At 46.2% G+C, this 23,722-nt stretch overlaps 1 protein-coding gene and 1 pseudogene across 14 annotated transcripts in view; one reads left to right on the top strand and one right to left on the bottom strand.

Moving 5' to 3' along the window:
• Positions 1 to 1,405: 1,405 nt before the first annotated feature.
• PCNT (pericentrin) overlaps positions 1,406 to 23,722 on the top strand; it is a 111,758-nt gene continuing 89,441 nt past the window's right edge. For 11 of the 14 annotated variants that reach the window (XR_012492119.2, XR_012492102.2, XR_012492108.2 and 8 more), the window contains exons 1-2: positions 1,406 to 1,632; positions 4,308 to 4,511. Coding sequence is in view for 9 of the 14 variants with exons in the window: in XM_074319981.2 (XP_074176082.2) it covers positions 1,576 to 1,632; positions 4,308 to 4,511 (261 nt within the window). In the remaining 5 variants the exon portion in view is untranslated. Of the gene's footprint in view, positions 1,633 to 2,011; positions 2,085 to 2,108; positions 2,515 to 4,307; positions 4,512 to 23,722 lie in introns of those variants that run through there. The other 3 variants (XM_088794200.1, XM_088794199.1, XM_074320125.2) reach the window with 3 other exon arrangements.
• LOC109437702 (dnaJ homolog subfamily A member 1 pseudogene) lies at positions 10,670 to 13,347 on the bottom strand (annotated as a pseudogene).

Below are 23,722 nucleotides of genomic sequence, written 5' to 3'. Positions count from 1 at the left end.
AAACAATGATTTCATGAGACTTCAGATTCCCACACGTACCAGGAATTGTTAACCAAAGTCACATTCCTTTAAAAAAAGTTTTTAATAGACTTTATTTTTTTGGATAGTTTTAGGTTCACAGCAATATTGAACAGATAAACACAACACATGCCCCTTTTTTAAAAAACTTCTTTTTATTGGGGAACAGTGTGTTTCTCCAGGGCCCATCAGCTCCAAGTCCAGTCACCATTTTCAATATAGCTGCAGGGGGCGCAGCCCACTTGTTGAGAGCTCACGCTCTAATCAACTGAGCCATCCCGCTGCTCAGCACATTCCTTTTTAATAACCATTTGCAATATAAATTCCTGGAATGATTTACCTAAACACGTCAAAGCCTTAATCCTTTCCCACTTGAGAAGAACTGGTTTCACTTTTCACTGAACCAGCGTTCTCTCTCTGGTGATGTAGGACTGGGTACAAGTAGTGTTTCGTTTAAAATTGCATCCTCACCAAATTTTTCTCCTCAGGAAGACCACAGGCCGCTTGGCAGGTCAGCCTGTGGCGCCCCTTCCATCCGGGGCTTCCAGAGGCTGTCCTAACAGGGACAGATGCCAGTCCAGGTATGGGTGTGCCTTTCTTGCCTGCAGGGCCTCTGCCTGCCCCTTTGCAGACCTCCACACCAGCATGGGGTCCCTGCTACCACTGTTCCGTCCAGGGACTGCTTTGTGGCAGAGGCGTTGGAGTGGACCTCGGACTGTGGGACCCCGTGGCCAAATCGTATGCCGCACCCCCCAGAAGCTGCGAGCTGGGGGTAGTAGACACACTGAGACCGCAATGTGGCACTGTCCCCAGTAGGAAGAACACATGAGTCCAGGACTGGTGCCACTCCCAGTGGCCTCTGTGTAGCTGGGGGTCCCGACCCAGATTCCCATCAAACTCGTTACTGGCTGCCCTTGCACTTTGGGCTACCCGCGTCCAGGCGCCGCAGGCTACGAGGCAGAAGTGAAGTCACACAGCAGGGGAAAGAATCCAAGTGATCTTGCGGGCTGCCTGCGACTGTGAAATGAATAAAGGGCATCCCAGCGTCGAGGGGCAGAGTCACCGGGGCTCAGCCCCCTGAGGGGAGGGAGGGTGAGAGCGGTCTGGGACACACACAGGGTGAGACGCGAGCTGGCCACCGCAGCGGAGGCCAGTCCCGCTTACCGGCCAAGGGGCCGGGCTCCGGGAGCAGGACCGCCGCGGGGACGCCTGCGCAGACGGGGCGGTGCCTCGGCCCTTTAAAATCGACCAACCATAGAGAGGTCCGAGGTCACCGCGCGCCGCTGATTGGAGCGTCATAGCGCCAATCGGAGGCCGGCAGGAGCGGAGCTCCGCCCGGGCGGTTCCACCATGTGTGCGCATGCGCGAGGGCAGGAACCTGGCCCCTGATTGGCGGCAGGGTTGGCGGCACACGCCCGGGGACTGGGCCGGACGTGGGGCGGGCCCACGGTTGCGTGACAGTTGTCTCGGGGGAGGGCGAGGGGGAGGGAGTGTAAATAGAGCGAAGGCGTCTGTCCGGTCACCTTGCGGACGACCCCCGAGGAGTCCTGGAGGGAAATGGAAGAAGATGAGGAAGAGCAGCGGCGTAGGAAGGTGGAGGCGGGAAGAGCGAAGGTAAACGGTAGCGCTTCCTCCTCCTTCTTTTGCGCCGGTGTGGACTCGTAAGGGTCGGCTCCAGTGCCCGCCAGTGTCCCTCTCAGGAGCGGACAGGGTCAGGCAGGGGTCGCCGCCGCACTCGTGCCCTTGCCCCTGACTCTCCTGGAAGCCGCCTCCTGGCCGCCGCCATCTTGAATCCGCCGCCGTGTGCCCGGACCCGCCCACGCCGCGGCCTCAGCCAATCTGCGGTCGGCGACTCGCGGCCCCTTCCTGGGAGGCTCGTGGGGCTCGTGGGCACTCGTAGGGCTGCGCCTGCGCTCGGGACAGGGCCCGGGAAGGGCGTGCCGGTGGGCTGGCGTCTCCGTCTGGACCCCGTCCCGCCCTCCCGTGTTTCTAGGGAAGCTGGCTTGGCGGCCTCCCTTTTACTGGTTGTGAAGTGGCCGGAGTCCGAGGCGCCCTAGAAGACTGTGGTAGCTTAAGAGCGCGCTGCGTCCCTGACCGTCTGCCCTCATTCGGACGCCAGTAGAAAGTGAAGGGAAGGGCGCTGTTCCCACGTCGCGTGTTCTGGACAGTCAGACGTCGCACCCCTGCACCCACATGCACACCTGTGGCTCTACCTGTCAGAGCTCAGGATTCCTGGAGGACTTCTAGGGCCTGTTCCCTGCGGTGCTGGGTGACACCGGCGCGCTCTGGAGGCTCCGTCTTCGCTTCCGTCCCTTTAAAACTGCATGCAGATTTTTGTTTTACTTGGAATTCTGCAGTATTTTTTAATATTAAAAGTTCTCTGCTGTTCCTCGGCCACGTGACTTGTTTACACTGCGGAATATCTCCCGCTCACCTGCTTAATACTCCCGGCGTCCAGAAGCTTGTGTTCTGGCCTCCTTGCTGTTTGAGACCCAGGTGGGTCGTCTTGAGCAGGTGAGGGTGGAGGAGCCCCCTGGAGCCTGCTCCATGCTGTGTTCCTAGGGAAGCTCCAGGCACCCAGACAGAGCCTCCTGGAATGGGGGCTACATCCCTGGGTTGTGGATGTGCCAGTAAGCCAGTGATCCTGGAGGCAGGTGTCTCCAGGCATGCTTTGGTCACCTCCCTTCTGCCAGGGTTGTCACAGAAGCTGTTCTGGTACTCGCTGTTTGGGGAGGTATTGTGGGAATTACCTGCATGCTGAATAGACCCAGCTCTAGGTGCAGAGTGGAGCACTTTGGCTGTGGCTCCAGCCCTACCCCGTGTGGCTGTGGGGAGTGACACCCTCTGCCAGCAGTGAATGAATGAGAGCCTCCAGTGCCAGCGACTGAGCGGAGAGCCCCAGGAAGGTGCTGCGTGAGGTCAGGCTGCTCAGACCTCAGGATTTCACATGGATCAGTGCTGGCCCCTTCCCATGAGGAGCCACTGCATTAAAGGAACTGCTCAGAGCAGTTGGTGACTGGTGTGAGCCCCTGGCTGGGACAGCGTGTCCAATGGCGGGGTGACAGACGGGGGACAGACTGGCCTCGTGCAGGCTTCCTCTGAAGATGAAACTTCTGATGGGGATTTGAATAGGGAGGCTGTGGGTGGCCTGTTTTTTCCCCCTTCCATGTATGTGCCTGTGACATACATGGGAGCTGAAACTGGACCTGGGTTCAGCCCTGTGTGTGTCCCGAGCTTGCCATGCTTTGTACACGTGAGTAATTATACTTGAGGGAACATGGAGGGTGACGATTGGCGTCGTCTCAAGAAGGAACAAGACGCTTCCTGTCGGGCAAACACAGGCAAGAAACGAGGACCATGATGCCCGAAGGGAACTGTCAGACACGTCGATTTGAGGGAGTGGGAGCTGAGAGCAGTGACTGCGGGGCTGGTTTTGAAGGCAGTGTCTGTCTTTGACAGGTGGTTTTTCCCAGTGGACGGCCTTGGGTAATCCTGTGTTCATGCAGTGTACCCTTTCATTATCATTTACACAAACATTTCTTAAATGCGTTTGCTTTTATGACCACAGTTGCTATTAGAAAAGTTGATGTTAAACCTGATACCTTTTGAAGAAGTGTTAGTGGGAGATGCAGCGTAAGCAGAGTCTGAAACCCCGGATTGGAGAGATGGGACAGAGCTGGGTTGTGCGTCGTGATGGGCGGCTCTCTGTGGAGGTCCCTGGTGCTTTGGTGAGCTGTGTCATGAAAACTAGAACATCTGACTTCATAACGGAGGATGTTAGATTGACCTGGCTTAATTAATTGTTTGCTATTTCTGTGCCTTGTCTCAGAATCTATGGCTAGGAAGTTTGGGCCAGGCTATATATTTCCTTCGTTGGGGGAGAAATGTGGGCAGAAGGGGAGAGATTTAGCTTTTATATAAACCTTAAATATGGCTTGATTAAGCTATCGTTCTTTTAAATAGGTATATTTTTAAAATATTATTTTTCTGTAAATTGCCAGGAGCTAGAAAAGCTGTGCTGCCGCTGGGCCATCTTGCCCTCTCTGGTCTGCTCACAGGCGTAATTAATTGACAGTCCCCAGGGGTGTAGTTCTGAGTGTAGATCCCGGCGTCACAGGCATTAATGCAGGCACTGTGTGTGGGGTGGGATCTGTTGGGTGCCGTGCGTCTGGCCAGGTGTGGCTGTGTGCGACGAGCCCCATGTCCCCTGCGAGCCTGCTGACTCTGTGGTCCTGCTGCGTTTTCCTCACCTACCTCTGCCTTTACTACTTCTCTACGTTTCTGCGCAGCTTGCTCACTTCCGACAGAGAAAAACAAAAGGTGACCGTGCGCATTCGAAGAAAAAGGCGGCGAAGAGGACGGGCCCGGCTGTCGATGCGCCTGTCCAGGAGGCGAGCCCGGTAGCCAGCGAGGACGGTGGAGGCGTGGGCCCAGGGGACGCTCGCCAAAGCTCATCGTGCAGTGAGCCCCCTGAGGGGGCAGGAGCAGCTCAGGTGAATGTTCTCAGCATCGTGCCTGTACTTTGCCTGTCGGTTCTTGCTGGCATGATTTACGAAAAGGGGTCTTTGCTCAGTGTTTGCCCATCATAAGTGTGGCAGGTGTGTTTTAGTTTACAAGAGGGGAGTGTACATCTGTGGTTTTCCTCATGCTCATCTCTGTACGCTCCTGAGAAGTTCAGATTGACTGAGGCGTTGTCAGTATGGGTGCTCGCTCTGGTAAGGGACGTCTGACACGAAGTGGTCCCTGGGGGCCAGCTGTGCGTTTGCCATCTGCCAGGCGTGTCTGGGGACACTTACACCATGACAGGCCTTCACCTCCTGTCAGATCCACCTGCTTGTCACTCTTTGTCTTTTTCCTTCCTCTGACCATGGGAGGAGGAGGGAAGGGGTGAACGTGTGGAAATGGGGTCTTTGTGGAGGAGACGCCGCCCTCTGCTGCGGGGCAGGTGTGGCAGGTGAGTGACGTGGGCGTTGGCGGTGTTGGCCTTGCGTGGTCTCCCGACCGTAGGTGGGCTCTCCTTGGGGCTTCGTGTGTGTTATGAGAGGGGCCTTGAACTGTGAGCGCCCCGCTGTGTACGGCTGGGCACATTCAGGTGAGGTGTTGGCTGTGGTGAGCGGGAAGCTGGCGGCTGAGGCAGAGTTTGACTCAAAATCAGGATGTGTCTGGCCTGCCTTATTGGAAACAATGGAATGATTGCCAGCGTGTGACTTTTACGATACACTACCTACAAATGTGGAATTATGCTTCTTTCGGAAAATTGGAAAATTGGAAGACTAGCCATGGTGCTCCCACGTTGCCTGGGGAGCAGCTGGCCAGACTGAGGTGGCCGCGCCTTGAGCCAGCTTGTGCCCAACTGGCTCTCCCTCCACTCCCTGTCCTCTGGCAGGTTTGCGGTCCATGTCAGTTCCTGTTCGTCAGTGTCTTCTAGATGTTTCTCTTGGGTTAGAGCAGCAGTTCTCAGCAGCCATGTCTTGGGCAGCTGAGATGATGGAAGCCACACTGAGAGGGCTGAGGATTCACTCCCAGTGGCTTTTCTCTGTATGTCCCTGCCTGGGCTCTTTGAGGAGAAAAGCTCAGAGTATAATTAAAACTAATTTTTTGCTTTTACTTTCAAATCAGCAGTCTTTCAAAGATTTTTTTTTTTTTTTAATTGGGGAAGGGGAATAGGACTTTATTGGGGAAGAGTGTGCACTTCCAGGCCTTTTTTTTCTTTTTTTTTTTCTCCAAGTCAAGTTGTCAAGTTGCTGTCCTTTCAGTCTTAGTTGTGGACAGTGCAGCTCAGATCCAGGTCCAGTTGCCGTTGCTAGTTGCAGGGGGCACAGCCCACCATCCTTTGCGGAGTCCAACTGGCAACCTTGTGGTTGAGAGGACACGCTCCAACCAACTGAGCCATCTGGGAGCTCAATGGCAGCTCAACTCAAGGTGCTGTGTTCAGTCTTATTTGTAGGAGGCAGAGCCTCCCATCCCTTGCGGGACTCGAGGATTTGAACCGGCAACTTTGTGGTTGAGAGCCCACTGGCCCATGTGGGAATCAAATCGGCAGCGCTCAGAGCCAGGAGCATGGAGCCCCAACTGCCTGAGCCACCGGGCCGGCCCCAGCAGTCTTTTATTTTAAATTAAAGCTTATCTATTTTTTAGCTTTTCACTTTGAAATGAAGTCAGACTTGCAAAGATTTTGCAAAATGTAGCTCAGAGTAAAGGACGGGACCAACTTGCCTGTGGAGCACCTGCAGGCTCAGCTGTAGGGAGAACTGCTGGGCAAGCAGGACGCCAGACGCCATAGACTGGCTCGGCCTGGAGGGGGCTTCAGGTGCTGTGGGCGCGTCCCTGCCATCAGGTTCCCTGTTCCCTGCCAGCACCTTGTGTGTTTTGAAGGAAACGTCGTACTCAATGTGCCGCTGCCTTCCCTCCTGGCTGGGGAGAGATCACTCGCCTGTTTTAAAGATGGGGGCGAGTTGAGGGTCTCTGCTGGGGCGGCTGGGCTCCGAGAGAACGAGACCTGGCGGCAGCCATTGTCCTGTGTGCTGAAGGATCAGTCAGGGAGGGATCAGCAGAAGGCCGGTGGTGGTGCCCCTGCCAGCCCTGAGGGCATGCTGCCATGGGGCCAGTGATGTGGGTGAGGGGTCCTGTCCCAGAGTCCTTTGCCTGGAGCTGCATTCTGTTTCTAGTGGAGGCACCGATTGCCAGGATGGATGGACTTTTCTCAGTTTAGGGAAGGTCGTTCATTCCAAGTCCTAAGTCATGTGAGGGGCTGGGGCCCAGTGGTGTGGGGTTCTTTCCTTCTGGGTTTTTGAATCAATTAGACTTTTGGCAGATGGACGTTTCTTGTTGTGCTCAGCTTAGTATAGTACTGAAATAAAATTGCGTTTTACGCCGTCAGCTGATGGGGTACCTGGTTAGTAGGATGCTGTACGTTTGCTTATCCACAAGCACAGAAATTGATCAGATCACGCAGTATTGATGCGGTGCTTGAGAAGGCCAAGTCCCTGTAAGAGGAAACTGAGAATCATGCGTTATTTTGCACAAAGGTTCATGTTATTTTGGTTTTACTTACGTGTCTTTTAGGATGTCTGCCAGTGACACATATGATTAGGTGTCAGGTTTTTTGTTTTGTATTTTTTAACAGTGAAAAGAAATGGAATTACAGCTTTATGTAGAAATATAATGACAAGTATTATTTATGGTTGTGGGTGTGTATATGGTCCCATTCGTCTGCGGCCACGCTGTGACAGAGGGCCTTAGATTATCCTTTGCAGGGACCCTCACGCCTGGTGGGCTGCAGAGCCCACTGCCGCACTCGGGTTCCTGGGCTCCGCCTTTGCTCTGGCACTCCAGGCTTCACTCTGCTGCTCATGGCATCTGTAAAGGAAAAAGGCGTTGTTTGCACTCAGTTTCGTAGTGGGACTTAAGAGTTGGCGATACTTGATGGGAAGCTGTGACAGTCCAGCTGAGGGAGACAGCAGTGTGGCTGGTGGGGGGTGCCTGGATGCGCATGCGGGGTCACCTCCTAGAAGGTACTTCACCTCTGCTCTCCCCCACACCCCACCGCTATTCTTTAGGCCTCCTTTAACTAGGGTACGTTTTCTGCCATCAGAAAGTTACTTTTGATGTTTAGTTGTGATTGCATTTCTTTTTAAAAGTAATAAACTGATACAGGTGGAGAAATACATGTGAGATTTGAATTACAATCAGAAAACCATGCCAAACAACACAGTCGTACTTTATCTGAAAGGGGTTTCCATTAGGGGAATGATGGAGCCTCCCAATTGAAAACCACTGCTTTGCTGTTTTATCAGCTACAGACCTTTTAGGTTTCTAACTCGGGTATTGGAGGAGTACCTTATTGCCGGAGGATGATCTGAGGAAAACCATTTTGACTTCTGTTTTCCGGATCAGAGGGTACATACCAGTCGTTAGCAACAGTGACTGTTGGGCTTGTCTGTTATCGGGTTGTGTTTTTGTATTTTCTACCATAAGTCAGTTAGGTTCCTTTTTAACATTTCCCCCCTTTTGCAGTCTAATCAGACCACCAATCTAGTGTATCTTTTTGACCTCGTAAAGCTGTCTGTGTGCATTCAGAGCCTTTATAGCTCCCTTGATTGGCTGTCCGTGGCATATGTGCCTTCACTCTTTTCTGCATTTTGCATCACCCCATCAGGACCACAGAAGGTAGAACCCCTCACCTGGAGGATGGGTGGGAAATGTGGGTGGAGTGTGCTTTCGCAGAACTTGACTATCCAATGACTGAGGAGGCAGATGGCCAAGGCAAAGCAAACATTTTGTTTCGTTTATGAGGTAATTTACTGCAGGTAGTAACTTTCCACTTAAAGCACCATTTTTAAACCCAGAAGCTGGTGAGATGCGTGGGTTTTTTCTCTAGAAAGATGAACATGCTCACACAGTGAAAGTTTTGTTCACGATTTGTGTTTATGAATGCTGGGAAGGACCTGTGCCTGGGTTTCTCTGCCCGGAGCCTCTGCCTGGCTCACTATTGTCTACAGAATTCCTCAGCACCAATCTTGGCTAGAGGTCAAGTGACAAAGACCCCCTTTTCCTGTCCACTGGCTTCTAAAATGGTGGGCAAGGGGCGAGTATTGTTAAAAGCTTTTTCCAGACAATTCTTGTCACTTTGACGAGCTAAAGGTAATCATAACCTAAACACATGGCCATCGGATGGTTCCCCGTCGGGTTCTTGGACATCTGCTCATAAGGTTTCCAGAAGTGAAGTCCCACACAGGGCGTTTTGATTGACATGTCTGTATTCCTTTGCAGTGTATTTGCTGAAGAAACCTTAGGGCGTTTTTTTCATTCTGAAGAATTTGCCACCTTTTGCATTTTGTTGTTGGCATCCCTGTAGTGTCTTGGGAAAATTCCTGCATCACCCCGTCTCTGGTCCACGGTGTCTGTAAACTGGCCCTTTGATCTAGACTGGAGGCTTGATCAGATGATGGTGGCAGTTTCAGTGGCAAGAATAGTTCGTAGTTGTGCATTTCTGTCAGAAGGCGCAGGATGCCTAGTGGTCTGTCTGGTGCTGTTGAGACTTTCAGCAACTTCAGGTCCTGTCTTCAAGGTCGTCCCCTGAAAGTTTCTCACGAGCTTTTTATCTCAGGTTTTAGCAGCCAGTGCGGATCATTGCCTAGAGCTGTTACTTCATCAGTGAGCGCAGAATACTAATACTTCAATTCTGCCATCCCGCCCTTCTTCATTACTTGGACTCTTCTATAAAGAGAGGTTTGTCTCACCAGCTGCTTGGTTACCCTCGGGTACAGTGTGTAATAGAAAAGCAGGGTAAATGCTCGGCTCTCTCCCCTTGTTCATCAGTTTGAAAAATAGTGACTTGTCTGCTTTGCTGCGCTTCTCCAAGTGTGACTGTGGAATGGGTTTCTTAAGCACCACTGTAAATCCGCCTGTTTTCCATGGATTGGACATGAGCTGCCTTGAGTGTGTCCTATGACGCTCGGGTTTCCCATCTTTGGCTAATGAGAGCATCTTCAGTGTGACCCACCACCGTCGCCATGGTGGTGTCCTGGCTTTTGGGTAGCAAGTGTTCCGGGTCACATGCACATGTCCTGCCCCAGGCCTGGAGTCGGCTGTTGACAGCTGGCTCTGTTAGTGGGAAATAGTATTTAGAAACCTGATCTGGACTCGGGGGATTTCGTCAGTACTGGCTGAGTCACTGTTTCTGCCGTGTTTCTCGGAAAATAAGACCTAGCTGGACAATCAGATCTAAGGCGTCTTTTGGAGCAAAAATTAATATAAGACCTGGTCTTATACTATATAATATTATACCGGGTATTATATTTATATTATATTAGACCCGGTCTAATGTAAGACCCAGTCTTATACCCGGTATTATATTATAGTGCACCTGGTCTTATATTATAGTAAAATAAGACTGGGTCTTATATTAATTTTTGCTCCAAAAGACTCATTAGAGCTGATTGTCGGCGAGGTCTTATTTTCAGGGAAACGTGGTAGGTCATTTCAGTGACTAGTTAGGATTTGTTTTTAACAGTTTATGAGTTAATACTGATATTTTCATGTCCGTAATTTAGGATTACAGAGTTTCTGGTTAAGTTTGAAAAAATCTATCATTACCCATGTACGTTCCTAACATTGACATAGTTGCCATGTGCTTTTCTCTCTGTCGTTTTCCAGTACCGGGATTGTTACTAACCATATGATTCGGAAGCAGCCTATGATTTCTTTACAGATGTTTTTCTCCTTTTGTCCCCACAGGGACGTGCAGTCAAATTATTTTGTTTCAAAGTCACTTGAAATAATTCTGCCATGTGTGATTAAGCCATCAACTTACTGTATAGTTATATTTGTTTGTTTTATTTTCATGTTTTTGATTTTTTAACCATTTATTTAATTTTGTTTTATAATTATGTAAAACGTTGATGTGGTTCCAGAATTAATAGGCAAGTGTGTTCAGATAATCTGATTACTGTATGTCTCTCCCCTGGAACCTGTTTCTTTCTTTGCTTTCTAGGTTACCATTTAAATTAGGTATTCTTTTTTTTTTTTTTTTTTTTTTTGAGTTTATTCTTTTTTTTTTAATTAAAGTTTATTGGGGTGACAATTGTTAGTAAAGTTACGTAGATTTCAGGGGTACAATTCTGTATTACATCATCTATAAATCCCATTGTGTGTTCACCACCCAGAGTCAGTTCTCCTTCCATCACCATGTATTTGATCCCCTTAAACCTCATCTACCACCCTCATCTACCACCCCCTCCCCCCAAGTTTATTCTTCATTTAACTTTTAAAACACTACTGTAGTTGAATATTAAAACAAAAACAGTGGCAAGTAGTGAGCATGTTGTGGTTGCAGTCCTTCCCTCATTCACTACTGCCTATAAAGAGCCAGCAGTGAGTTGCTCACTGGCCCCGTTAAGAGGTCGGACACTGAACACCACCCCCAGGATGACGTTCATCATCCTCAGATGCGTCTCCGTTGTAGTGGCACCGTCTTGGTTTGGATCCAAGTCTGCCAGTTCTGCCTTGTCCATTTCATCAGTCTCTTCTACTTCCTTCCTTTCAGGTAGGAGTTTTTCAAGCAAAGAGAGTTTATCAGGAGAGAGAAAGCCATTCTCAGGAAAGTTTACCTGAAACTCGATGATCAGGCGACCCTTTTCATATGGTCTGCGATAAATCGGCCTTCATTTAACACACTTGACACCGCCATGCTTGACAATCTGACCTGGATGAGAGGTGATGACTGGTTCGGTTGTCAAGAGTAGATATTGGCGTTTGGAAGCCACACAATGCTTCAGCCAGCTGTGTGTCCTTACACATGGAAAGGTCTTCCCCTCGTCGAGTGAAAACAGCATGGTCTTTCTGATCTAAAACGATGATAACATCTCCAGGCTCCAGTCCTGGTTCTTGGTCTCCTTCACCATGGATTGTTATCTTCTGGCCATCTTTCGTGCCTTTGTCAATATGAACTTTTAAAATCTTCTTTTGGACTATCTTCCTTCCATTGCAGCTTTTACATCCATCTTTAAGACTGATCCCTTCCCCATGGCCCTGGCGCTCCATGCACACACACTGAATTTGCTGAACCATTCCAGGTCCTATTTGATGAATTGTTATCTGCATCCCAGTACCTTGGCAATTGGGACAGCACTCTACTGCTCCTTTCTTACCACCTTGGCCTTCACATTTGTCACAAATCACATTCTTTTGCAGAGCTAGTTTTCTTGTTGCACCATTATGTAAATCTTTTAAGGTTACCGAGAGCTGATGTACAACATTTTTGCCTCTCCTTTCTCTCTGCATCCTTCCTCCTCCTCCAAAAAACATATCAAAGATGTCCATGGGGGAGCCAAAACCATTACCTGCTCCACCTTCTTTAATTGCCTGTTCTCCTCCTTTGCCATATAATTCCGTTCCTTTGCATCAGAGAGCACTTCATAAGCTTGAGAAATCTGTTTAATGTTTTCTCCTTCATTTGAGTTCTTATCAGGGTGGTACTTCAAGGCCAGTTTCCTGTAAGCCTTTTTCAATTCTTCCTGGGTGGCATTGGGTCTGACCCCCAAAACATCATAGCAAGTGGTTTCTTTCACCAGTTTTGACAGCCTGTGAGAGGGCCGAAGCCGATGTGGGGGAGTGGGAAGGAACGTGTTGCTGTGTCTCAATTAGGTTTTCTTCTCATTACTTCTTTTTACATAGAGGCAAACACGTGCACATACTTATCCTCACCTCTCGCAGCGGCCCCCGCTTCCCATACTCGCTGCATCTGCTTTTCCCACTCACTCACTGTATTCTGGAAGGCTCCCCACAGCAGTACAGGGACATTCTCTCTCTCCTTTTTAAAACAGCCTGTTCTCTTGTAAATCATGTGTAATATGAGAAGTGTTGGTCTTTTATGTCTTCTGACATGTTTACTGATTGCAGTGCTTTTATTTGTATTGACTGAAGCTTGGTCAGGTATCATTCTTCCTTCAGCCTGAATCCTATTCACAGTTTTTGGGTAGTGCAGGTCTGCTGATGAATTTTCTTGGCTTTTCTTTATTTTTGTCTGAAAATGACTCTTCATATTTGAAAGATGCTTTTGCTGGACATGGAATGTCAGCCTGGCCGGCTAGCGTTGCAGTACCTTGACCCTGTTGTCCCGTTGGCCCCCAGCTGGCATGGTTTCTGAAGAGAAGGCAGCCGCCCTTGCAGACTCTTTTCCTTTTGCGGGGAGCACTTTCGACATTTTTGTTTTTATCTGATTGCGAATTGTCTCATTGTGGCAATGAGTTGCCACATTGTGGCAAACCACATGTGCCCTGTGGTTTCCTTTGTGTTTATGCTGCATGGGCTTTGTTGACCTTCGTGGAATTTTGAGTTACAGTTTTCATCAAATTTGGGAAATTTTGGCCTTTATTTCTTCAAATAATTTTTCTATTTCCTCCCATCTCTCCCACTTCAGTGATTTCAAGTATTTATACCTCAGGTTGTTTGGTGTTTTGCTGTGGGTCACTTAGGCTTTGCTTATTTATTAAAGATGTTTTCCAGTCTGTTTCTCTGAGCATCTGCTGCTGGGTCCTTAAGTTCACTGATCTTTTTTTCTGCAGTGTATAATCTATTAATGCAATGTAGTGCATTTTTTTCTTGTTGCAGATATTTTGAATCTTCCATTTCATTCCTCATTATATTCATGTTTTCCTTTAAATACTGTGTATCAATATAATAGGTATTTGAATGTCTTTGCTAATTCTATCACCTCTGTCATTTTTTTGGTATACTTCCATTGGCTTATTTTTCTCTTAGTTTTGGTCACATTTCCCACCATTTTGGCCTTTTTAATAAATTTTGATTGGATGCCAAGCGTTGTCAATGTTACTTGGTGAGCGTCTGGATGTTGCTGTTTTGGTGTTGCAGAATCCAAGCCCGGAAAGAACCCAAGCGGCACTCTGAGAGTTAGGAGAGTCAGCTTTATTATGCCGGCGGGCTCAGCGGGATCCTTCCCAAAAGACTGAGCCCTTAGCGAGGTTTAGAGAAGGTTTTTATGGGTTGGGGACTTTCTTGAGTCGGGGAAGGGGCACATGTCGTCTGGTGATTGGCTCAAGGTGTGGCTTGGAGGGGGTTATGCGGAAGTGGGCTGGGGCTTAGGCTGGGGACTTCTCTCTCCACTTGGGCCACCATTTTAGCTCAGTTCCACGTTGCAGGGAACCATTTTAAGGGCAGTTTCCCCATCATTGGCAAGTGTTTTAACTAATTTTTTTGGTCTTTTTATTGTTGATTTATAGTTCTTAATATTCTTCATATTTATCATTTGTTAGATATATGTGCTGTGAATGTCCCCTCCCCTGCCCCATCTCGCTTGCCTAGTTGTTTTCTTAATGGTGTCTTGTGATAAGCAGATGTCCTTAATTCTGATGAAGTTGAAATAGCAATTTTTCCTGTGGTTAGTGCTTATTGTCCTGCCCCCAAAATCTCCTAGTCCTAAGATCATAAATATATTCTCCTGTGTCTTCTTGAAGCTGTGGTCTGGTTTCCACGTTTAAGTATAAGATCCATCTCAAGTTACTTTTTGTGTATGGAGTACCTTGACTGTTAGAACTATCATTTAGTTTTGCTAGTTTCTGAACTTTAAATAAAAGGAATAACCTACCTAGTAAATGTGTCTTGAATCCGGACCTTTTTCTCCAACGTCTTGTTTATGAGGTTCATCCATGTTAAGAGCTATAGTTGACATTTCACTGTGTGAATGTTATCTCAGTTTGTCGATTCCACTATTAATTGGCTTTGCTATGAACATCCTCATAACCTCTCTGTGTACCTGTGAACATGTTTCTGTTCGTGTTATAAGTAGGTATGTAATTGTTGGGTCACTATGTATCTATGTATGTTCAACTTGCATACGTTGAACTGTGTTGTGAAAGAGTTGTTCAGTTTATAGTTTCAGTAGTGGCCTATGGGAGCTGTGGTTGTTGCCTAACGTCTGTCTATGATTGGTATTGACAGTCTTTTCTTCCCCCCCCCTTTCTTTTTTAACAGAGTTGGTGGGTGTGGAATGAAGTGTATTTTATTTTTATTACTTTTTAAAATAATTTTTAAAATTTTCAATTGTAGGTGACATACAGTATATTTGTTTCAGGTGTACAACACAGTGATTAGACATTTATATAACTTTTGAAGTGATCACCTCAATAAATCTAGTATCCATCTGACACCATACATAGCTATTACAATGTTATGCTATCCTTTACACTTCCGCGACTATTTTGTAAATACTAATCTGTACTTCTTAATCCCTTCCCCTTTTTCACTCATCCCCTCAACCCCCCCCCCCCGCCCATCTGACAACCATCAAAATGGTCTCTGTATCTATGAATTTGTTTTTGTTTGTTGGTTTATTTTGTTCTTAGATTCCACATATAAGTGAGATCATATGGCATTTGTCTTTCTGTGTCTGACTTACTCCACTCAGCACAAGGCCCTATAGGTCCATCCATGTTGTTGCAGATGGCAAGATTTCATTAATTTTTATGGCTGAGCAATGTTCCATTGTATATATGTACCACCTCTTCTTTATCCATTCATCTGTTGACGGACACCCAGGCTGTCTCCATGTTTTGGCCATTGTAAACAATGCTGCAGTGAACATATGGATGCACAGGTCCCTTTGAAGCAGTCTTTTGGGTTTCTTTGGATAAATACCCAAATGTGGGATTACTGGATCCTTCTTCGTCTCTTGTTATAGCCTTTGTGGTAAATTCTACTTTGTCTGGAATATAAGTCTTACTACCCAGCTTTTTTTGTTTTTGTTTCTGTTTTCATGAAATAACTTTTTCTATCCCTTTTATGTTCAGTGTGTGTGTGTCTTTCATTCTGAAGTGAGGGTCTTGTTTTCTTATCCATTCAACCCTCCTGTGTCTTTTGAATGGAGTATTTAAACCATTTACATTGAAAGCAATTTTTTATAGGCATATAGTTATTACCCATTTATTAATATTTTTGCTATATATGTATATATTTATTTATTTCATCTTAAAGAAGTGCCTCTAACATTCCTTGTAATACTGATTTGGTGGTGATGAACTCCTTTAGCTTTTTCTTGTCTGGAAGCTCTTTATCTGTCCTTTGATTAAGTGATAGCTTTGCTGGGTAATCTTGATTGAAGGTCCTTGCTTTTCATCACTTTGAATATTTCCTGCCAATCCCTTCTGGCCTGCAATGTTTCTGTTGAGAAACAATCTTATAGGGGCCCTGACAATCTTATAGGGGCTCTATTGTAGGTAACTAACTGCTTTTCTCTTGTTGTCTTATAGATTTTTCTCTTTTTCTTTAACCTTTGGCATTTTAATTATGATGTGTTTTGGTGTGGCCTATTTGGGTTTATCTTGTTTGGGACTCTCTATGCTTCTTTGGCCTGTATATCCATTTTCTTCAGCAGGTTAGGGTAGTTTTCTGTCATTATTTCTTCAAGTAGGTTTTCAATTCCTTACTCTCTCTCTTCTCCTTCTGGTACCTCTACGATGCACATGTTGGTACGCTTTGGTGTTGTTCCAGAGGCCTCTTAAACTCTCCTCAGTTACTTGGATTCTTTTCTTCTTCTTGCTGTCCTGATTGGGTGTTTTCTGCTAACTTATCTTCTAAATTGCTGATTCAATCCTCTGCTTTATTTAATCTACTGTTGATTCTCTGTAATGTATTATTCATTTCCATTATTGTATTCTTTATTTCTGACTTAAAAAAAATATTTTCTGTTTCCATTTTTATGTTTCCTATCTCTTTGTTAAAGTTCTCCCTGAGATCATTGAGGATCCTTATAACCAGTGTTTTGAACTCTGCATCTGATAGATTGCTTTTCTCCTTTTTGTTTAGCTCCTTTTCTGGATGTTTGTTCTGCTTTTTTCATCTGGGACATGTGTCTTTGTCTCCCCATCTTGTCTGCCTCCCTGTGTTTGTTTCTATGTATTAGGTAGGGCTGCTATGCCTCCTGGTGTTAGCAGAGTGGCCTTACGTAGTAGGTGTGCTGTGGGGCCCAGTGGCATAGTCTCCCTGGTCACCAGAGCCAGGTGCTCCAGGTGAGTCCCTCGTGTGGGTTGTGTGTGTTCTCCTGTTGTAGTTGCGCTTTGGTTGCTGTTTGCACATCAGTGGGAGGGATTGACCCTCAGGCTGATTGGCTGTGAGGACTGGGGGTGATTGCAGTAGAGGAGATGCTGTGCAGGGGCTGACCCTACAGAGCAGGGTTCGCTTTAGCAGGGCTCTGGTGCCTGCCCCATCTGTCCTTTGGGTGTGTCATCCTTGGAGGTGGCTGGGTGATGCTCTGGCTGGGTCTGAAGCTGGCCACTGTGCGTGCCAGCCCTGGGGCTGCTTAGGACAGTCCTGGGAGAGGCCAAGCTGTGAACTGTGAACTGAGGCTGGCTGCCGCTAGTGCTGGGCTTGGGGTTGCTCAGCAAGAGGTAAGGGACACGCTGAGGCCAGGTGCTGCTCATTTGTGGTTTGTGAACCTTTGAGATTTTAAGGAAATCCACAGCATGAGCCAAGATAGGCTGCTTGTATAGAAAAGCCGCTGGAAGCGGCTTGGGGGAGCGTGTAAGTTGGGTGGAGCTAATGAACGGTTTTAGCCAGGTCATAGTGACTCAGACGTGGTTGCCGTCTGCGTGTGGCACACTGGGAGGGTTGAGGGCTCAACAAAAGAACAGTGACTCCTGCCAGCACTTCTCTCTGGAAGAAAGCTGCCCTTCCAGCCCTCACCCTGAAGCCAGACCACTTAGTTTCTCCCTGTGTGTCTCTGTCACCTTTCGAGCTGCTGTCCCAGCACTGCAGCTCAGAGTGAGTGAGTCTGTCAGCAAGGGTGTGGGCCCTTTAAGAGGAACACCTGGGACTCCAGCCATACTCTGGTTCATGCATCCACAATCTCTGCTTTCACATAACTTCTTTCACAGTCAGAAGTTATGGGGACTTCTCTCCCCAGCGTCCCCAGCACTGGCACCCTGGACTGGGGAGCCTGGTGTGGGGCTGGGGCCCCTTGTTCCGTGGGCAACCTCCGCTGCCGAGATACCCTCCTTATTTTTAATGGTCCTACACAGATGTGGGGACCAGCCTGTTCCGCGTCTCTGCCCCTCCTATCAGTTTCGAGGTGGCTTCTTCTGTATGTCCTTAGTTGTAGAACTTGAGCTCAGCAAGATTCCGGACGATTCTTGATAATGGTTCTGTAATTTTCTGAGGTGGTTGTGGGAGGAGGTGAGCACAGTGCTTATGTACTCCACCATCTTGAGTGGAAATCTGGAGTGGAGTGTATTTTAGTGGAGTGCAAGATTGGTCAAAAATTCAAAAAAAAAATCACAGTGATTCATTAACAGACTAAAAGGTAAAAGTCACGTGATCAGCTCAGTTGATAACAGACAAAGCACATGTTTCTGCGAGAGTGACCCGTAGTTTTCCCTTCTTGTCGGGTTTTGTGTTGAGGTTATGCTGGCGTCACACACTGAGCTGAGTTGAGCGGGGTCCTTTGCTGTGGGTGAGTTTGTTTAAGACTTCGAAGCCATTGGGGACTGAAGTTTTCTTTGTATCAAGGCTCTTATTACAGAGTCAATTTACTTAAGAGTTATCTCACTGTTCAGTTGTGCTTTTTCTCAGATTTTGTCCTTTCATGGAATGTTTCAGTTTGGGGCATTAAGTTGTTCATAGGAATATTTTCTTCTTAGTGTCTGTCTGTGGCGTCAGGGTTGATAACCCTTTTCATTTTTTTAATGATGAGTCTTTGTGCCTTTTTAAATCAGTCTCAACACAAGTTAATCATCTGTTCTTATAAAAGAATTAATTATAGCCTCAATTCTTTTATGTAGTATATGTTTCTTTAGTTTTCTTAGTGTATGTGATTTTTTATTTTCAATTATCTTTGGTTTAATTTGCTATTGTGCTTGTAACTTCTTGAGAAAGACATGCAGATTACTAATAATCAGGCTTTAAAAAAATAAACAGTTAGCCTATTGATTTTCCTCTAGACATTCACAATTTTTCAAAATTTTTTTAATTTTAGCAGCACGGATTATTTTTTAGTTTACATCCTCATTTTACATGCTTATATTAAAATTTTCATGTGCATGGGTGAAATAGGAAGCATGTGTAAGATGGCCCATTGTCTTCCTCTTGTGTGTTGAGTTATGAATCAGATTTCTAGATGAGGCTGTTGTATGTTAAAATTAGGGGTGTGCCATCGGTGCTGTAAGAGGAGATGTTTTACTGACCTTCTCTCTGGTCATACAATTGCACATGATGAGTTCAATCAAAACAAGAAAGTTTTTTGATATGCTATAAAATAATTTTTCCCCTTCTTCCACCACCCGCCCTCCCCCCCCCCACTCCTGTTTAAGCCATTGTTTCTCAGTCTAGTTGTTTAGGGCTTCCTGGCCCGTGCTGGTATCATGAGCCTTGTGCTCCCGCCGGTTGAGGAAGTCGGTCTCCGGTCGCTCACAATGGCTGCCAGCCACTCACGCTGGCCATTGGCCACTCCTGGTGGCACATGGTAGCCCGTGGCACCTCACACCTACCTCCGGCTGCTCATGGCAGCCCAGCTCCAGGGAGAGCTCTACAATCTCAGCTGTAGAGGGTGCAGCTCACTGGCCCATGTAGAAATTGAACTGGTGATTTTGGCGTTAGAAGCATGGCGCTCCAACCACCTGAGCCACTGGGCCAGCCCATTGATATGTTATAAAGTAATTAATGACAATTCCTGAGAACTTAAAATGCCTTTAATCTAAGTATAGGTGGTGCTAAGATAGGAAATATCTTGTGTTTAGAATAACGTTCTGAGAAGTAAACTTCCAGCACAGGTTCGCTGTCCCACGCTCAGTAGCAGAAGGCTGCAGCGCATTGTTCCCAGGCGCCTGGCGCTCCCTGCGGCCGGAGCCCAGGGAGCCTGCTCTCAGGTGCTGGGCCTGTCTGTCGGCGGAGTGTGAGTCCTTGAAGAGCCTTGAGGTCGTCACAGTGCTTTAAACCTGATTCAGGGTGTCTGTTTTATTTCACCCATGTCAGGCCATTTTGTGAAGTTTAGTGCTCATGTGGAGTTTAATGAGCTTATTGAAAAACATAAAAATATAAATATATGTGAAATAGTAATTCTTTCCAACATATAATAAATTGCTAATTTTGGTTCAAAAAGTGTACTGTATTTGATACACTTGTTACCTTAATGCTCATTAACTGTTAGGTAAATATAGGTAATTTCTATACAGATGATTTCTAGCCTAAGTTTATTCCTTAATAATCTAATTGGAGTGCTTACTGTGTAGTTTTGAACCTCTTTAGAAATAGAAAAATAACTGAAAAACAATCTCTGAAGTGGAAAGCGTGCAGTTGGTGCTTGGATGTGCCACTTGTGCTGCCCGCTGCCTGGATGGCGGCCCCCGGCGGGCCTGTTGGTGGGGGGTGGGGTGGGGCTTGCTGTGTGATGAAGCCTGTTTCGCTGGGTGAGATAGTCATTCTTTAGTGTAACTTAACATGAAAGCTCTTTTCTGGGTTCAGAAAACTCAAAGACTACAAAATCAGAGATAGGTGACAGCTTGAAAATACAATGTAACGGCTACATGAAAATCCTGTAGCAAAAAGAAAAAAAAAAAAAAAGGAAAGTCCTGTAGCAAAAATTGTAGAAGTTCACACATCATAATTTCTGTAAAAGATTTCTATTAACGTGTAGCTAACATACAATATTTTAGTTTCAGGTGTACACCACAGTTATTCATCATTTATATACCTAAAGAAGTAATCACTATAAGTCCAGCCACCATCTGACACCATCCCACACATTATAATTTTGATAATCCCTTTCAGTTAAAGAGTCTGAAGTCTTAGGATAAAGAAAGTAAATTGTTCCCCTGTGCTGAAAATGTAGAAACATATGGAAGTCTAAGAATATATAAATAAGGCATATTTGTAAGCAGCGTTCAGGTCTGAGTTTTTCAGGAGGTTATAAGGACAATAGAACCGCAGGAGACTTGATGGTAAATATTCGGGATCTGGTCATCTTCCTTGGCTTGTTAGGTGAAGTGTGTGACGGAGAAGCTTTTTATTTAAATCGAGGCGATAGTCACCTCATTTTTGGCAGTTAAATCAGAAATGGCAGCAGAGCAGCACTTGACCTTTCAGTTATGCATCGTGAACAAAATAAAGAGAGGCCATTTCTTGTAAGAGAACCACCCCAAATCGCACAGTGGTGAAGAATTTTGGAAGAAAATCCCCTTTACCGAATTGTGGGCTGGAGGTTTAACTAGTGCTGTAGAAGGTTTAGGAAGCGTAATTCCAGAACTTTCCTTTCTTATATTCGTCTGGATTACCAGGAAAAATAGTCATCACTAGTCATCAAAAATTTATCATCTGGGTCTCATGGACCCTCTTTTCTTTTTTGTCCTTTTAAGTTGTTTTACATATAATTTACAGAAATAAGACAAAGCAACAATTTAAAACAACTGTTAGAAAGTTTGATACAAATCTTTGTGTATTGACGTGTGCTTTTAGCACCATGGGAGTGTGATGACGAGCAGGGGAAAAGGACGAGGGACACAGGCTAGAATGGGGCTAGTTATTTATTATCTGATCAACTTATTTAGCAGCACGTAATAGCAAAAGACAAAGGCAATCATAGAATATGTTAATGTCCGGAAGTAAAGGTGGTTAAGACGAAACTACATACATTGATACCAATGTCATGTCAAAGGAGTGCACATACACATAAGTTTAAGAGAGCCCAACATATATTTACTATTGATCAAAAATCACTTGGCTAAGTACACAAATAACATCAGTAAAGAGTATCCAAAAGCAGTAATAAGCTCTATAGAGTAATAATTATTACAGTAGATGCCAAAAGCTCACCAAACTGGGAGAGAACAATACTGGAAAAGTCATAGTTCAAAACCTTGCCAGGTCTGTAGGTGAGAGAAACTCAGGTGTCTTCCACACCATTGCTTGTTAATACCCAAGAATGCTATTGTTGCCTTTGTTGTTGTTGTTGTTAGAAGTTAGGACGTCTTCTGATCTTGTAAGCTGCAAGCTGCATACAAGTTTTCTAGATGCTAACTAGTTCTCAAGAAGGCTAACCATGGGGAACAACACTGGAGAAGCCGGGAACCAGCCGACCCTCCCCTGGTCCGTGGCTGGAAGTCAGGACATCCACTGGTGCTGTAAGCTGCATGTTGCTGGAGGTCTTCAAAACATTAGAATGAGAAATCACCAATGACAAATGACCAAATGATGAAATACAGTAGTACCTCGGTTTCCGAATGTTTCCGTTGACGAACATTTCAGTTTACGAACGCCATAAATTTTATAGATCTATGATATCATTAGATAATAAAATTCATGCTAAATTTGCAGTTTTAGGTGTTGATTTTAAAGTTTCTGGAATGAATTAACCCATTTTGCATTACTTTCTACGGGAAACCGTGCCTCAGTTTTTTAACGTTTCAAAACTCGAACGGTCTTCCAGAACAGATTAGGTTAAAAAAACCGAGGTACCACTGTAATAATAATTACACTGCCAGCTGAGGTCTGTCTTATATATTTTCTCAGATGTACCTTAGAGCCAGGCTCTCTGTTCCTGCCTCCCCCTCTGGAAATGGCCAGTTCTGGGAGGGTCTGGCAGTTACTGATATGAATGCTGCCCATCCGGCCAAACGGCCAATTCATCTGGATAAGCAATATCTACTGTTGTTGCTTGGGACCATCAGCCCAAGGTCTTCCAAAGCCTGGCAACGTGTCTGTCACGTCGTCCTGATATAACTTAGCTAGCTCTTCACTTCATCTGCCGATGTGGGCGAAACAGACAGCAGCACAAAGAGGGAATTCTCTCAACCCCTGATCAAAAATTTCTTTAACCCTAAGCTAACTATCATCTCACAGCACAGACAGAACAGCAAACCTCATCTCGTATCTCCCCTGCTCAGGAGAATGAGACCAAAGGGGGAATTTACTCAACCCCTGATCACAGCACAGAAATCACCTCACATATAGGAACAGACAAAAGCTAATAGACAAAAGCTCACATCAACCAATGAGGGCAAATTTTCCTCATCTTCCCTACATGGAGGGATGGTGGGGCTTCTAGATGCCGAGCGTCGTGAATCGGTGTCCTTCCTGCGCTGAGCAGCTGGATGTGGCTGCCACACTTCCCCTTGTCCTCACATGCTGTTCTCTGACTGCTTCCTGGTTTTGAGAAAGTCGGTCGAGTGTCGTCCTGTGAAGACTTGTTTTGCTGTCGGTGGCCTTGAGTGCTGCTGGTGTGTGTTTGTGAACAGTCTTTGCTGCTGACTTTCTTCTCTCTGCCATTTTGGGAGGAAGATGAAAAGTCCTGAATGGATTGTCACGTTGAAGCCAAGAAGGATGGTCATCGCCCTCCTTCTGTTTTCGCATTATTTTACTTGTTAGCATGGTTGGTAGTAACAGATGAGTATGAGAAAATAATTCTTAGGAGGATGAAATAGTATCACAATACAGGGAAAACAAGACCGCTCAAGTCCATCCTGTGTCGTAGACACACAGCAGGGTCTTGTGGACCATGGAGTAATTGCAAGATAAAATATGTTCTTATTTTTTTTTAATAAGGTGGATTTTTTCATTGTTCTTTGGAAGACCAGTCTGTAAGAGAGAATAAAATTGTGAAATGTCAGTCTCCTTGAGTGGTTATAACTGCCCAGAAAAGAACCTGGACAACTGTGGTTGGGTCGAGCAGGCCTCGGCCCAGAGTTAGTGGTGACGAGTGAACGGCTGTGAGGGTGTGAGCGATGTGGGTGTGCAAGTGCCTTCGGCTGACATGCCAGCGCGGTCCTGTGGACCCACCCAGCTTTGCAGACAGCCGTCATCAGCTCAGTTGGCACAGCAGGTTGAAAGCTTATTGTGAATTTACAGTTGAAGAAGCCATTGGGAGAAAATTCATTGGAAAACTTTAAAGTTTGAGATAACTTACAGTAAGAAGCTAAAAATACCATTTCTACCAATTTCTAAGGAAAATTATATGTAGAGGAAAATCTCAAAGATTAAATATTTGAACTTATGAAACTAGTAGCTTGGAAAATGTGCATGCGTCTGAACGACTAGTTTGTTGCAAGGCTGCATTGAGTACCTACGTGTGCAGCCCCCAAGGGCACTGGAGAAGCAGAGTTCACAAACAGGAGGCTAGCAGCGGTGCCAGGTCAGTGAGCCAAATAGAGGCGGTGAGTTTGGGAATGCTGGCGGCAGACCGGGCAGACTGAGCAGGTGTGGG

The sequence above is a fragment of the Rhinolophus sinicus genome, chromosome 17, assembly GCF_057876585.1.
Source record: "Rhinolophus sinicus isolate RSI-liver-muscle chromosome 17, RSI-T2T, whole genome shotgun sequence".
Lineage (NCBI taxonomy): Eukaryota > Metazoa > Chordata > Mammalia > Chiroptera > Rhinolophidae > Rhinolophus > Rhinolophus sinicus.
The sequence above is the reverse complement of the archived record's forward strand: the minus strand, read 5'-3'. Positions and strand labels throughout refer to the sequence as shown.